General features: G+C 52.3%; 1 protein-coding gene across 14 annotated transcripts in view; it reads left to right on the top strand.

Moving 5' to 3' along the window:
• The window catches only part of ATP2B2 (ATPase plasma membrane Ca2+ transporting 2), a 371080-nt gene that overhangs the window by 306103 nt on the left and 50271 nt on the right, over positions 1-14706 (top strand). For 9 of the 14 annotated variants that reach the window (XM_049098570.1, XM_025449826.3, XM_049098562.1 and 6 more), the window contains 5 exons: positions 3524-3649; positions 5293-5325; positions 6498-6557; positions 11653-11694; positions 12536-12694. In XM_049098570.1, coding sequence (XP_048954527.1) covers positions 3524-3649; positions 5293-5325; positions 6498-6557; positions 11653-11694; positions 12536-12694 — 420 coding nt within the window. The remainder of the gene's footprint in view (positions 1-3523; positions 3650-5292; positions 5326-6497; positions 6558-11652; positions 11695-12535; positions 12695-14706) is intronic. The other 5 variants (XM_049098565.1, XM_025449893.3, XM_049098569.1 and 2 more) reach the window with 3 other exon arrangements.

The following is a 14706-nucleotide window of genomic DNA, read 5'->3' on the forward strand; positions in this document are numbered from 1 at the left end:
CTGATTATCTTGCGTGGAAATTGGCCCCCTGTGTATTTTTCCATCCTGCTCAGGGCTAGGGAGTTGGAGACCAGCCTCCACATAACCACCCAAACAGAGCAGATTTTTTCAGAATGTGTTTGAGACCAGGGTGTGAGGGCCAGGCTTCCTGAGGTGGGGCCTGGTATGTGACAAAGAGACAGGGGAGAGTCACCCACACCAGCCAGTAACCCTGGGCAAACCACTTTTCCCTGTAAAGCCAGGGCCAGGGTGAGGACTAATGAGATGACAGTGTGTGAAGGGTTTAGCTCGATGCCTGGCACACAGGAGGTGTCCTGCAGGGGTCAGCTCTGGCCACTGCCGTCTGCGCTTTGAATCAGCACAGAGTGTTCCTCACCCTGAAAGACCTGGGACACCCCACATACACATGACTTCTTCGGGTCCCAGGCTCCTCATCTCTCTAATATAACCGAGAGTTAAAAGTACACCACCCACCCCACACAAGCTGAGCCAGTGCATGAGAAATCTTGTCAGCAAGTTATAATTACCAAGGTCCTGTCTGTGGGCCTGGTTCTCCCAGTTTGTGCCCCGTGGGCAAGTAGATGGGCTCCAGGGTGTACGTGGGCTGCTCCACCTGCAGTCAGTGTCGGAGGTCATCCTGTGGTCCCCACCATTCCCTGCCCAGAGACAAAAGAGCACTGTCTTTCCATCCTGGGAACAAACAAGGAGCCATCTGAACATCTGGGTTCTTGTTCCAGCTCACCAGGCTTCGTGCCCACTCTGGGAGCCTTTATGACTTGGCTTACCCATGTACACACAGATAGACCAACCTTTACCCGCCAGGAAGGAACTCCCTGGAGAGTGTCCATCTGTCTGTAAAGCATGTTGCAATCATGAGATCTTAGAGGGTAAGGGGCTAGAACACACACACACGCATGAGCACACATACACATGCATACACTAGGCACTCACACATGCACCCACAGGCTATCACTCAAGTGGTAGAACAAAAAAGGAGGAGAGGGTAAAACCTTTTGAAAATTGAAAATAGATTGTTTGCTTGAGGAAAGTGCGTTGAGATACAATTCTGAATTATTGACCAAGACTTCAAGTCTGAAGCAAACTGGAAAACAGAGAGAAGACTTGCTAGACACAAATTACCCTGAAAACAGGGAGAAGTGGCCATTACTCTGGAGGGAAAAGAAGGAAAACTGTAAGAAAGCAGAATTGGGTTCAAGAAGCAAGTCATCAGGGTGCTGGGTGGTTCATTTGGTTAAGCATCTGCTTTCAGCTCAGGTCATGACCCCAAGGTCCTGGGATCGAGCCCCACATCGGGCTCCCTGCTCAGTGAGGAGTTTGCTTCTCCATCTCCCTCTGCCCCTCCCCTCCCCCTGCTCGTACTCTCGTGCTCTCTCTCACTCAAATAAATAAATAAAATCTTTAAAAAAAAAAGAAGAAGAGGCAAGTCATGAAGGCCCTCAGCCCCAGTCTGGTTCCTCCTGTGCAGCCTGAGGATGGCCTGAGATGCTTCCCTCTCTGTTGGAGAAGGAAACACATTTCTATCCGGGGTGAAGAACATTTAAATTTAAATTTTTTTAAAAAGTGGGTGCCTAAAGGTGCAAATTCACTTACCTGGATTCTTTACTAAATAGAGGGGCTGCTGGCAGGCCTAGGGGGTCTCCCCAGGGGTGCCTGTCACCACTGCAGGTGACACCCTACAGACCATGTGGGCCGACTCTGTGAGTGGTCTGTGGGTCTGTGACAGCCCCTAGGACACGGTGATGCATCCCCAGCACCAGCCTGAGGATAGAGGGCTGGCTGTGCCTGCGTCTCTACGAGAAGTGGATCGCCATAGCGGCCGTCCACTTCCCGGGCTGGGTCCCAGCTGCCCCCCTGCCCCAGGGGCTCATCTTGTTTCTCCAGTGAGGCTGTAGCTTCAGCGGGTTTGTTTGTTTGTTTTTTCCCAACTCTTTATCACAGTAAAAAACACATAAAATGTACCATTTTAAGCATTCTTAAGTATGCAGGTCCCTGGCATTATGGACATTCACACTGTTGTGCCACCATCACCACCGTCCACCTCCAGCACTCTTCATACTGCAAAACCGAACCTCTAGAGCCATTGAAGAGTCACCCCCCGAAGGCCCCCCTCCCCGGCCCCTATAGCCACCATTCCGCTCTCTGTCCCTGTGAATTTTACTGCTCTTCGGAGCTCACGTAGTGGAATCCACAGTAGTTAGCCTTTTGCATCTGGCATATTTCACGGAGCATAATGTCCTCAAGGCTCATGCATGTTGTAGCCTGTGTCAGAATCTCCTTCCCTTTTAAGGTCAAATAATAATCCATTGTGTGTATGTTGCACGTTTTTCAGCAGATTTACCTTTGCATTTTATCCTCACTCTGGCACAAACCCTCCCAAGTGAATCTTGGACAAGCTGCCCCCTGAGCCCCACGCAGAGGTTGGAGGGGCCTCTATAACAGTAGCAACCAGACTCTCATGTCAAACAGCAGCTGACACAGAAACCCTAAATAGGAATAAAAGTGGAGCCACTCTGACCAGAGGCCTCCCCCACCCCCACGGCCGACCCTTCTGCCCCTCAAACAAATTCCAGGGCCCTTTAAAACCCAGTTTGAAAATCCTAAAATTCTGCAAAAGGGGTTTTCTTGCACCATAGAGCCTGGGGAAGTCTAGTGTCATCATGTACCACCCCTACTTGGAATAAAGCTTTAAAATGCATAAAATAGGGGCACCTGGGAGGCTCAGTGGTTGAGTGTCTGCCTTTGGCTCAGCATGTGATCCCAGGGCTCTGGGATCGAATCGCGCAATGGGCTCCCTTCTCCTTCTGCCTATGTCTCTGCCTCTCTCTGTATGTCTCTCATGAATAAGAAAATAAAATCTTTAAAAAAATAAAACGCATAAAATGGAAAACATTGGATCACAAAGGAGGCCAATTACATTGAAATAGTGAAAATAATAATATAGGTGCTTCTTTGTCAGCACACTGATAACAAGGTCCAGCGGGTAGGCTAATAACATCTGTGCCTGTAAAATCAGGATGAACAAAAATGATCGCAACAACTGTAAAGTCATATGGCAAAGAACCTGTGTTATTTGAAATGCATGTAATCGCATTGTGGGCCACTAGCACTCCTGGGGTTTGTGCCCATATTCATAGCAGGTGGAAATGCTAAATTTCGGCTAGGCATTTGTGAAATAAAGATGCCGTTGTCTTCTCTTCCACGGTCACAGAGGGAGTTCTTCCCCAGATCTTTAGGAGGGAGCAGACTCCTTTATAAGTGGTCCTGTCCAGTCCTATCTAGGACAAAGCGGGGAGGTGACTCTCCAAGAGAAGGTAGCAGGTGGTCGGCCAGAGAAGTGAGGTGTAGCACATTACAGCCCTGTCCCAAAGTGAACTCAGAGGATCCCCCCAGGGCCTCGGCAGGCAAAGAGCCAGGAGCTTTCTGGGACCTAGTTCCTTGCACTCCTTGGGGGAGGGGGCTTGAACTCAAGCAGCGGTAACTTGGCTTTTGTCCCCTTCCCCAGGGACCCACGTGATGGAGGGCTCTGGACGGATGGTAGTGACCGCTGTGGGTGTGAACTCTCAGACTGGCATCATCTTCACCCTGCTGGGGGCTGGTGGTGAGGAGGAAGAGAAGAAAGACAAGAAAGGTAAGCACAGCCCCCCCACAGACTGGGAGAAGAGCTCTTCGGGTCACTTTTTTTTGTTGTTTACTCATTCACTCAACAAAATAGTTCTTGAGTGCCTTTTATGTCCACGCCCTGTGCCAACAGCCGCCTCCTGCATCCTTGAGGCTCTGCTTGGCCAGGAGGACTCTATCTGTTCCATCTCCAGGGTCTTGTCCCAGTCTCTGTCTGTCCCGTCATGTCATGGAGGACCCTCCCCCCAGGCCAGGCTCAGTGTCCAGCCTCAAGTGTGACCTGGTCCCATCATCAGCCCTGATATGGAGTAGAAAGCCCCACCTGCGCTCACTCCTACCATATTCTCCACTCCACAGAGCAGAGCTACAACCCCCACCCTCCCCCAGCCCAGACTCCGACCGGATATGGACAGAGGAGATTCTAGGAAAGGTGGCCAAACTTGTGGTTCCCTTTCTTACCCCCCCCCCCCCCCCCCCAGAGTGACCACTTTGCCTGGGTTCTAGCTTCCCTTCCACCTTGGAAACAAGATTCCTACTCCTTGGGCTCCCCCTCAGGGCAACAGGCCAGTAGCCTGGGCTACAAGTGCCTCTCAGAGCAGAGGGAGGGATGCTCAGAAGACACAAAAAGCCTAAGTTCCATCAGGCCAGGCCCAGACCCAAAGGCCAGACCCCTGTCCCCAGCATGGCCAGCTCCTTACCCAACACCTATGCCCAATCTCAGGGTCAGCCCCCTCTGATATCTTCAGTCTCCTTCCTCAAGCTCCAGAGGAGGGTCCCCCACACCCAGAACATCTGGGGTCCAGGGGAAGGAGAGAGAATGTAGATGGCCCGTGCTTGAGTTTTAAGGGCAACCCTGCTACCTCCAGCAATCTGCAGCCAACCAGACACAGAGCCTGGGTCATAACCAAAGGTTAAGTGTTCCCAAGGGCAATACCCCATTTTCTGGAGGGGCCCCCCTAAGATTATGACAGCCTCACCAGCAAGAATAGTGGAGCTGAGCTGTCATCTGGGAAGTCCAGAGGCTGGAGAGAAGAACCAGGAGACAGCGGAGATTGAAACTAAGGACACAGTCCTAATCGAGAGGCCCAGAGGGTATCAGGACAGTGTCCACACAGTGTCATAGAAACTGTGGCCAGCTCTGGCACCAGGGTGCAGACAGTTGAGCAGATACGGGCAGTGAGCAGGGTATAGCAGATGAGCCAGGCCTCCCTGGGGCCTGGGTAAGGGACAGAAGCCAGATCTGTGTTCTCAAAGATTTCAGTAGGAAGACAGGCCTCTCCTGCCCTAAAGCACATGTAGAGTCCTTTACTGAACACACACCTGCACCCCAGTGTGATGGGGGTGTCAGTGTAGAGGGAAGAAGTGGGATGTGGGGGGCACAGCAGAGGAAGATACGGGGCCACCCAGCTTCTCCAGCCCCCATGAGCAGCATGGCTGGGGCTGGGCCCCCTCTTCACTCCCATCCCATCAGTTCCACCAGGGACATTGCTTAGAGCCTGCCAATCGCAGGCCCCCATTTCAGGATGACTGCAGGCATGCAGCTGTGTGTGTGTGTGTGTGTGTGTGTGTGTGTGAATGTGCGTACACGTGCACGTGCAGATGAGGCTGTATGTGCTTCTCCTTCATTAACATGTCTCAAAAATCATCACACAGGTGTGAAGAAGGGGGATGGCCTTCAGCTACCAGGTACAGTAAGACACCCCTCAGGGTAGATGGGACCTTTAGAAATAGCAGCAGCCTTTGAGCACTGAGCCCTGGCCCTAGTCCACCAGCACACAGCTGGAGGAGGCTCCCTGACCCACCAGACTCTCCACTGTGCCCCCATGTGCTGCCAGGCCCACCGGAGGACCCAGCACCTCCCTCTACCCTTCCAGTGCTTTACCCTGCCAGCCAATGCACATGGCACCACCACCATCTCCACACTGGCCTCAGCCCCACACACCAGCATGCAGGGCCCCACTCACCACCATGTGACCCCACAGCCCTGCTGTCCTGTGCACAACCTGCAGAGCCTGTCCTGGCCGCCCCTCCCCACACAGCATGTGCACCTCACCCACTGGTGTCTCTTCCCTCCCCTTCCCACAGAACCCACTTCCCCACCCCAGGAAAGAACAACCAGAGTGAATTTGACTATCTCACATCATTTTTAATTTCTAAACTAAGGGAAACTTGCCAGTACCTTCTCTGTCTCATGCACAAAGTGTGACATGCTTGATGTCACCAATTAAATGATGGGGCATCTCGTGTAGGGGTGACCAAGGCGATCTTTAGAGTGCTGGTTAGGAAGGAGGAGGTGGCCATGGGCAGTGGCCTGAGTCAAGGAAGGTTTGAATCCTGAGTCACCACAACCGCTGGATGTTCCTCTGGGACGCAGCGATGGTGGTCATGACAAATACTCAATCAGAATGGCTGGTGCCTGTCCTGCACTGGTTGTCGAATGTTTGGAAATGACTCTCGGCCATGGGTCCCTCTGGCCCTGACAGGCAGCCAGCTGCCCTCTACTGGAAGCTTCTCTGGTGGGGACCTGCCTGATGGGCATTGCCAGGCAGGTGCATCAGCCCAGACCTTAGCACAGAATGGTGCCATCCTACCTAACCACATTGATCATCTGCCATGCTTTATTTCAAAGACCCTCCATGTCTGAGTTTTTTCCCTGATTTTTATGGCATCTCTATGGGAACATTTCACCTCCACCCCCAAATTTGAGTTTCCTGATTTCCAACGGAGATTTTTTTTTAAAGAATATAGTCATGTTATTTCCTGCAAGTTGGTTCATGTCTTTATTGTTGTTGCTGTTCTGCATTGTTGCTTTTCTCCATTGTGACACACTGCATTTTCCATCCCTCCCACCCCTGCAGCGGCCGATGGTGCAGCAGGTTCAAATGCTGCAGATAGTGCAAATGCCAGCCTAGTCAATGGTACGTCTCCGATGGCGAGCTCTCGGTCTCGGTTGGATGGGCATCTCTCTCTCCTCCACCCCCAACTCTGGGCTTGCCTCTCCCTGTTCTGGACTGCACAGATCTTGGATGTGCATGGGCAGCTCTGGGACAGTCATCCTCCCATGTGGGGCAGGCGCTTAAGAGAGAAGCCACCACCGGGGAATCAGCTCCATGCCCACTTGCGGGCTGCCAAAATGGCACTGGTCCTGCTGGGCCCGTAACCCCCAATGGAGCCCAGAAGAGGGACATCACCTGGGTTTCAGATTTGGCTCCCAAGAAGCAGCATCCCACCCGGCGTGGCCCTCTCCTAAGCACATTCCTGGCCCTAGCTTGGGGAAGAAGGCCGGGGGTCAGGACCTGGGCTGAAGCTGGCATCTGGGTCTCTGGTGAAGGCTCCAGTCCTTGACTGGAAGATTTTCCTCAAGGCAGGGGGACCCAGGCCGGGGTTCAGCTCTTCGGCCCCACCCCATAGCATGGCTGAGCCACTGACAAACATGTCTTCCTTTTCTCTTTCACGGAGTGAATGGGCAGGGGGCTCGCTTGGGCTCGGGCCTGGTTCTGTCCCTCGGAGGTGGCCTGGTGTTTCCTGCTGTTGCCTGTGCTAGAGCATTTTTCCTGAGTCTCTGCATTCTTATGGGGCCCCTTGAGGGTTAGGGTGGCAGTGGGGGGCTGCCACAGTAGCTGGGGTCTGCATTTTAACCTCCTTACCCACAGAAAAGAAGGAATTCCATTCACTTGCCTCCGAGCCTTTAGAGGGTTTCTTATTTCTCTGCCCTCCCGCCTTCAGAGTGACAAGGCTTCTGTGTACTCAGATAGATCCCCTGTCCCCAAATGAAGTAGCATGATAGTCACCCAGGCTGAGAGCTGTAGGGCTTGATCATAAAACTGTTGCCCCAGGGAATCGAAGGGGGGAGGGGAGCCTTTCTTGCAGCATCGCTGCATAGGAGGCACGGGGCTGTGGGTTTCTCATCTATTATGTCATTTACTCCTCATCACTCCTGGAAGAGGTGGAGATCTTGTCCTACCTCAAAGTCTCATCCCCTGCTCCACACCTCTGGCTGAGCCACTTGCATTCAAAGTGTCTAATGATGGAAGCACCTAGTAGACGTCAGAGTCCAAGCAAGACACTTCTGTGAGCTGTGCCTTGCTAATTTGAGTGTGGGTCTATTTCAGGCACAGGAGGAGAAAGGCGAACAGCTTGGGGTGTGGGAGGTGTCATGCATCAGGGAGGGGAAGTGAGGGATGACAGGGAGAACCAATATAGGCAAACCCAGGCAGGGGGAGAAGGGAACAGGAGCTGGCCTTCTGCTTCCCCTAGAGCAATGAGCCTACCGGGCTCGGGAACATATAGACTGCATCCAGGCTGGTCGGTCCCAAAAAAGGCAGCTTCACTTCCAAACTGTAGCAGAAAACCCCTAGTATCCTGAGAAAAACTGCAGGAAAGATAGGGAACTTGACCACCTACTCTTCACCAGGCACTTTGCGAACATTTCATGCTCATGGCCTCATTTGATCCTCATGACAACCCAATCATACACAGTTTATTGTCCCCACTTTAAAGATAGGGAGACTGAGACTCAGGGAGATCAAGACACTAGCCCAAGGTCACAGAACTAAAAAATTAGCAGAGCTGCGATTTGAACCCAGGCCTGCTGGCTCTAAAGTGCATGCTTCTCTTCCTGATCCAGGATGTCCCGAAAGAGTGGGTCTTGTAAACTTCACAGGGATATTAAGAGGTCCTACCCCCAAGAAAAGGATCCTGTGGTCAAAGATGTTTCAGAACCGTGGGACAGAATTAGTCTCTTCCTCATTGCGGGACTTAGAACCTTGAATGTGCTGGCATATAGTGGAAAATTAGCCGTGAAGGGCTTCCCAGGCTGATTTGGCTGCAGGACCTTTCCTGAATCTTGTGGGATTGGTATGTCTCTGAGATATACTTTGGGAAACAGTGCTCTAAGCCATTGCTACTCAAACTGTAATCAGAGGACCGGAAGCCTAGACATCTCTTAGGAGCCTGTTAGAAATGCAGAACCTCAGGCTTCACCCCAGACTCACTGAACAAGAATCTGCATTCTACTAAGTTCTCCAGGCTCCAGGCCGGAATGCACTAAAGGTTAAGAGGTGCCAGGCTGAGACTTGGTCAACGGGAGAACTAACCGTTCCTTCAGCTCCTTCCTCTGAACCACATTAGGATGATTTAGATATAGAAAACACACTCAGCTGGCCGACTGCCCACCCAACCCGAGCCCCCTCCCAACTAAAAGTGGGTGCGTTTCATTTATCTTGGAGCCGTTATGATCGGCAGTATTATTTTATTATTTCTTTTATGTTTATTAATATATCACTATTTCATCACAATTAGTAAATACATAACTCTGAACTCCAGACATTAACAGGGCACTTTGTGGTGCTTTTCAGACACATCGCCTTGGTTGAAATTGTCACATGACATGGGGGAAGAAATGGAGGCACAGGCAAGAGAAGTAGCATCTCCAGGTTTACCTAATTAGTGCTCTGTCTCCCCAAAGCTTGTTTATCGGGTCTCCTCACCATGATTCCTCCACACACATGTTTTTACACCCATGCCCATTGCCCTGCATGAAGAGCACAGACCCATTTGTCAAAGCTGCATCTGGCATCTGATGCAGAGGGGCCTCCAAGTCTCCACCCTAGCTCCCCATCCCAGGGCCCCTGAAACAGCCCACCCTCCTGGGCCAGATCAGAGCCAGAGCTGGCTGTCCCACCATAGTTCTGGGGCCAAGCAAGCCACTTTGGCTGAGGAAAGCCCCAAATAAGTCCCTTGCTTCTGAGAAACCAGGCCATCTGCACCCCCAGAACACAGCTCCCTCCCTTGAACATATGCATTGGTGATTATTTTTCTGGCCACGTGATCACTATGGAAATAAAAGAGGAAATTGCTAGCTTGGTTAATGGGCGCACACATGGGCTATTGCATCTGATAATATGCAATGCAAATAAGGCTCCTTTATGTCTTCTAAAACCAAGTATCCTGCTGTGCCCTTTAGCCTAGTTAGTAAAATTATTTTAAAAAATAAAAGTAATTGTAGTTCATTCCTATTTGTTCTAAAAAGGCTTTTTCTGTTTTGTTTTTAATCCAGCAAAAGGAACTTTACAATAGAGCAACAGGGGCCCTTCTCTTTCAACCCCCAGGGTGGATCACTGACCCTTTGCTGTGAGAGGCAGTGGGAACAGCCCTGCACTTCCCTTGGAGAGATAGCACGGGGCTGGGATCCAGGAAAGCCACTTCTCCCCTCTGAGTCACTTACAACAACATGGTATGGCAATGGTGATGACAGTATTATGGAACCAGTAAGGCAGCCACAGGGTTATCATCAGGATGCTGCAGAAATCAGGGCTGTCTCTGAACCTCCCTTGGCCTCAGTTTCCTCATCTGTAAAAAGAGAGTGATGAGAATCCCTCCCATCCTACTGGCAGTGTTCAGGAAAGATTGACAAGACATGACACTCACAAACTACAAAATGATAAATAGGCAAGTGGTTATTACTAAGACAACTGTCGGGTGCTGTGGAAGCTGAATGTTGCATCCCCATTGTACAGAGGTGGAAACTGAGACTGGGAGAGGTAAAGCTGCACAGCTAGTTGGTGTCAAAAGGGGGGTTTTGGGAGCCCAGTCCCACCAGGGCTGCCTTGATGTGTCTCCTCTGGGCTCAGAGGGGCTGAAAGATAGCTCTTCTCCCCAGCTGGGATGAAAACATAGACACACTTTGGGGTCAGCTCTCCATTTACCCCCTAGGACCCAGGCAGGCTGTCTGCCTCTCTGAGCCTCAGTTTCTCCTCTGTAAGTGGCTGCAATACAGGAGTGCTCTGGTAGGGATGTGCTGCGGACTAGATGAAATCATGGAGGTTCTACATGCGTCCTGGCACATGGTGGGTTCTCATAGAATGTGGGCTGTGAGAATCATCTTCACAGCAAATGGCCAAGGGTGGCTGACCTCAGACTCCTCCCAAGGTGGCAAGGCCTATGGGCAGAGCTCTGAGTGAGCTCAGTGGACAGGCCCAAGAGACAGGAGGAACCCCTCTCTCTGCAGTGCCAGCAGGTAAAGGCAAGTATCTCAGCTGCCAGCTAGTGACCATCAGTTCCTCCCATGCTCCAAACCCAGCCCACAAGCCTCTGGCCAAGAGTGGGGAGGGGGCCTCCCAGGCAGCCCTGATTAAGGAGTGAGAAGCCCCAGACTCAGCCCTTTCCCCAGCACTAGCATGCAGGGCAGAGCAGGAGGGGACATCCAGGGGAGCCCACCAGCCTGACCTCCTTATGTGCTAGGGCCTGAGCTGGTCAACCTCAGAATAAAGAGCATAGACCCAAATGGAGGGGGGTTCAGCAGCTTCCCCTTGAGAGCCAGAACACTCCCTCCAAGCCCTCTGGACACACTTGGGGTACCTCAGAGCCCACCACTAGGGAGCCCTTGCCCACCTTGGGATGGGTCACTCTCAGTGGAGCTGGGCAGGGGATTGTCCATGCTGTGGCTTCGTGCTCCTCCAGATGGAAAAGGAGATGGTAAAATTCTATATACATCCCTCCTAGAGCCAGGAACTAAGGAACACATTGACCAAAGCCCACTCCTTCTAGACCTTCTCTCTCTCCCTTTGTCTCTCTCTCTCCCTCTCCCTTTCTCTCCCTTTCTCTGTCTCTGCCTCTATCTCTCTCTTTTCCTTTGCCTTCTCTCAGCCCACCAAAGGCATAGACCAAATTAATCACTGGAGACCTGAGAACCCCTCTCCTTCCTGCCAGCCAGCTGTGGTCCCTTTGACCCTCAAAGGCTGTCATTTAATCTGTAAGATTCTCAGAGCTGAAGTAATTCCCACTGAGACTTCTCTCCAAGCCCCCAGAGAATCAGGACAGACCCTGCAGCCCATGTGGTGGCCAGGTTTGCTCTTGTCTCGAGGCCTCCCCAGTGTCCCCATGTGAAAGGACAGAGTCAGCTCGGCCCTTCCTCCATCCGTGACATGAATGTCCATGGCCCTGTTATGTCTTTGTGATGATCAGCATGTATTGTCTGTTCTCTGTTGTCTGTTAAAATTCTTTGTCGTGTAGGTAAAATGCAGGATGGCAATGTGGACGCCAGCCAGAGCAAAGGTAACCCTTTCGTCTTAACCGGCTTCTATGGTCCCAGTGGCCCCTCCCCACTGGCTCTGAGAGCCAGGCTAAAGGCAGACAGGTTTGCACCTACAGGTGCCTGACATGGGGAGGGGGTGGAGGGGTAGCTGTGATTCACGTGGTGCCAGACCAAATGGAGACGTCACCCGTGAGGACAGGGTTCACCTGTGAGCCAGCTCTTCCCCTGCCTGTGATCTATGCTGCCTATCTAGCTGAAGACTTGAAGCTGGTTCTTTGAGATCCTTAGGGGTTAGAGTGTAAGGCCCCAGACCCAGCAGTCAGGCCTGCACTGAAGGAAGAGGGGCTTGGCACCCATGGATAGGAAGACTCTCTTTTATCTTTTAAGCCCCTTTTTGGTCCCTCCTGTCTGGCAACCACTTAATATCCCAACAACATACTCCAGAACCAACTGAGGAAGTCCAAGCTTATCTGTTTTGTCTAAAGTGGGAAAAGCTGAGGGGCCATTTGGGGAAGGATCTGTGGGCTTGTTCAGGCCCAGAGGGAACCCCAGCCTACTCCTACTGCAAATCCAAGGTGGAATTCTGTCACTCCCTGTTCACACTTGGATTCCAGATCCAAGGCAGCCACTGGCCCCGGGTTCAGGGTCTCCAGCTGGGAGAGGCAGACTCCATGTCACAGGATCTCTGTGCCAGCCATGCAGGGGTCTAGGCAAGGGAGTGAATGCCTCACCACACTCCCTTGGGCAGGCAGGGTGGGTGCCAGTATCCCCACCCTGCAGGCTGACCTGGGTGTGCATGTCTGTGTGTGTGTGTGTGTGTGTGTGTGTGCGCGCGTGCCTGTGTGTGCTCTGCCCCTGCAGCCAAACAGCAGGACGGGGCGGCCGCCATGGAGATGCAGCCCCTCAAGAGTGCAGAGGGTGGCGACGCCGATGACAAAAAAAAGGCCAACATGCACAAGAAGGAGAAATCTGTGCTACAGGGCAAACTCACCAAGCTGGCTGTGCAGATCGGCAAGGCGGGTAAGCACGCAGCCACACTGAGTGGTGCAAGGGGGGATGTGGGGTACACAGTGGGGCCCCAGGCAGGGCCCTGCCCCAAGCTGGCTCTGCAAAGTGAGGCATGAGATGGGCACTGAGACCCACCCTTTCCTACCACAGCAACACCCCGGGCCAATACACAATAAACACTCGAATGGTAGGTTGGAGCAGGGGAAGGCAGGGATGGATGAGGGCTCTAGACTGACCACCCCAGCTGCAGTGCTGAGGAAAAATTGAGGAGGTTGAGGGCAGCGCCGGTAGCCCAGTGAGAAGCCTCTGCTGTCTGAGCCTCAGCACAAGCCCAGATTCCCAACTGAGCCGGGAGCTCCAGGTGATGGCTGGTGGTGGCCCCTCTGGCCCAGGAAGCCGAGCCCAGCTGCAGGGCGTGCCCTACCCGTCTGACATGGCCTTGGCCTCTCCTCCTGCATAAGGACAAAGCAAACACCAAGGCCTCCCCACCTGGCTGTCTCCCTGCTCTAATTATAGGCACCACAGCGTGGAAAAGGAAGGCAAATTACAGGCTTGGCTGTCTATATTTAAACTCGGGGCCTGGTGATAGCTCCCGGCTGCTGGGAGCTTGGCTTCCCGCCCCTGCGACTGTCAGATGGGGATAGAGCCGGCTCTGAAGCTCCACAGCTGGAGTGGGGGTGGGGGACCTGCGGGCCCAGGGATTTCCTCCATCCACAGAACCACAGCAGGGCAGGCAGGCGCTGGGGGGCAGGGAACCCGGTGCCAAGAACAACCCGTGGCCGGCACAGCCCTTGCTCATCTCTTTCCTCCTCCTCAGCCTTGCCAAGAATGGAGTTCAGACTTAAACACTTCTAGGTTCGCTTCCCATCTCTGCTTTCTCTCTTGGGCTTAATTCCCTGAAGCAGAGCCTGAGATGGGTGGGCACAGGATTTTTAGGGGCGCAGGTGCTCTCAGGTGATATCTATAAAGACTAAGAGGCTCAAGAGGGCCAGGGGGAAAAGCCAGCTACCTTCTGGAGAAATCTCAGCCTCTACCTACCTCTACAGGGTCTGTCTGGCCTCACCGCAAGGGGGCTGGGCTATTGGACCCCCCACCTCAACCATTGAATATTGGCCATCAGATTGGGGCAGGGTGCCATCCCAGGCACTTCCTAATGAGGAGACTGTGATCTCTCAAACGTGAACTTCCTCTGGCAGAGGCTGCAAGTGTGCACAGCCTCAGCAATACCTGCTCAGCACCTGCAGCACATGGGGCTGGCAAGGGGATCCCGGGGGATCCAAGCAGGTAGCCCCCTGCATCTGCTAACACTGCAGTGCTCCTCTGCCCTGTGGCCTTGGATAAGTCCCTTCTCACTGGCCCCAGCTTCCTCATCCAAAAAAAAAGGGCCCCCTCTTCTTTCCTCTGTCTGGAACGCTCTTCCAGCAGGTCACAATCTGGTTTATCCTTCTCGTCATTCCCCATCTCCTCAAGTATCATCTCCTCCAGGAAGTCTCCCCTGGACACCCTAGCTAAAGTAGTCAGCCCATGTTGATTTTTTTTTATTTTTTAAACTTTATTGAAATATAATTCATGTACAAAAGATTGCACTCATTTAGTGTACATCTTGATGACTTTGGATATTTGCACATACCCATGATGCCCTCACCACAAGGAAGGTACTAAACGTATCCACCAACTCCAAAAATTCCTATTTTCTTTCATGGGCTTTTCTGTTTTCTGTTTTTGGGGGTAAGGACACTCAACAGAAGTTCTATCCTCTTAAGCAATTTTGAAGTGCACAATACTGCATTGTCCACTGTAAGCACATTGGTGGTGTAGAGCAAAGCTCTAGAACTTATTTAGCTTGCATAACTGAAACTCTATACCCACTCGAAAACAACCCTCCCCCACCCCCTTCCTCTCCCCAACCCCCTCCCTACAGCCCCTGGCAACCACCCTTCTACTCACTGCTTCTTGAGTTTGACTATTTATCTTTTATCTTCCCCGCGTGAGTCCTTCTGTGTCTGTCTCATCTCCTTTAGCAT

This window comes from Canis lupus, chromosome 20, assembly GCF_003254725.2.
Source record: "Canis lupus dingo isolate Sandy chromosome 20, ASM325472v2, whole genome shotgun sequence".
Lineage (NCBI taxonomy): Eukaryota > Metazoa > Chordata > Mammalia > Carnivora > Canidae > Canis > Canis lupus.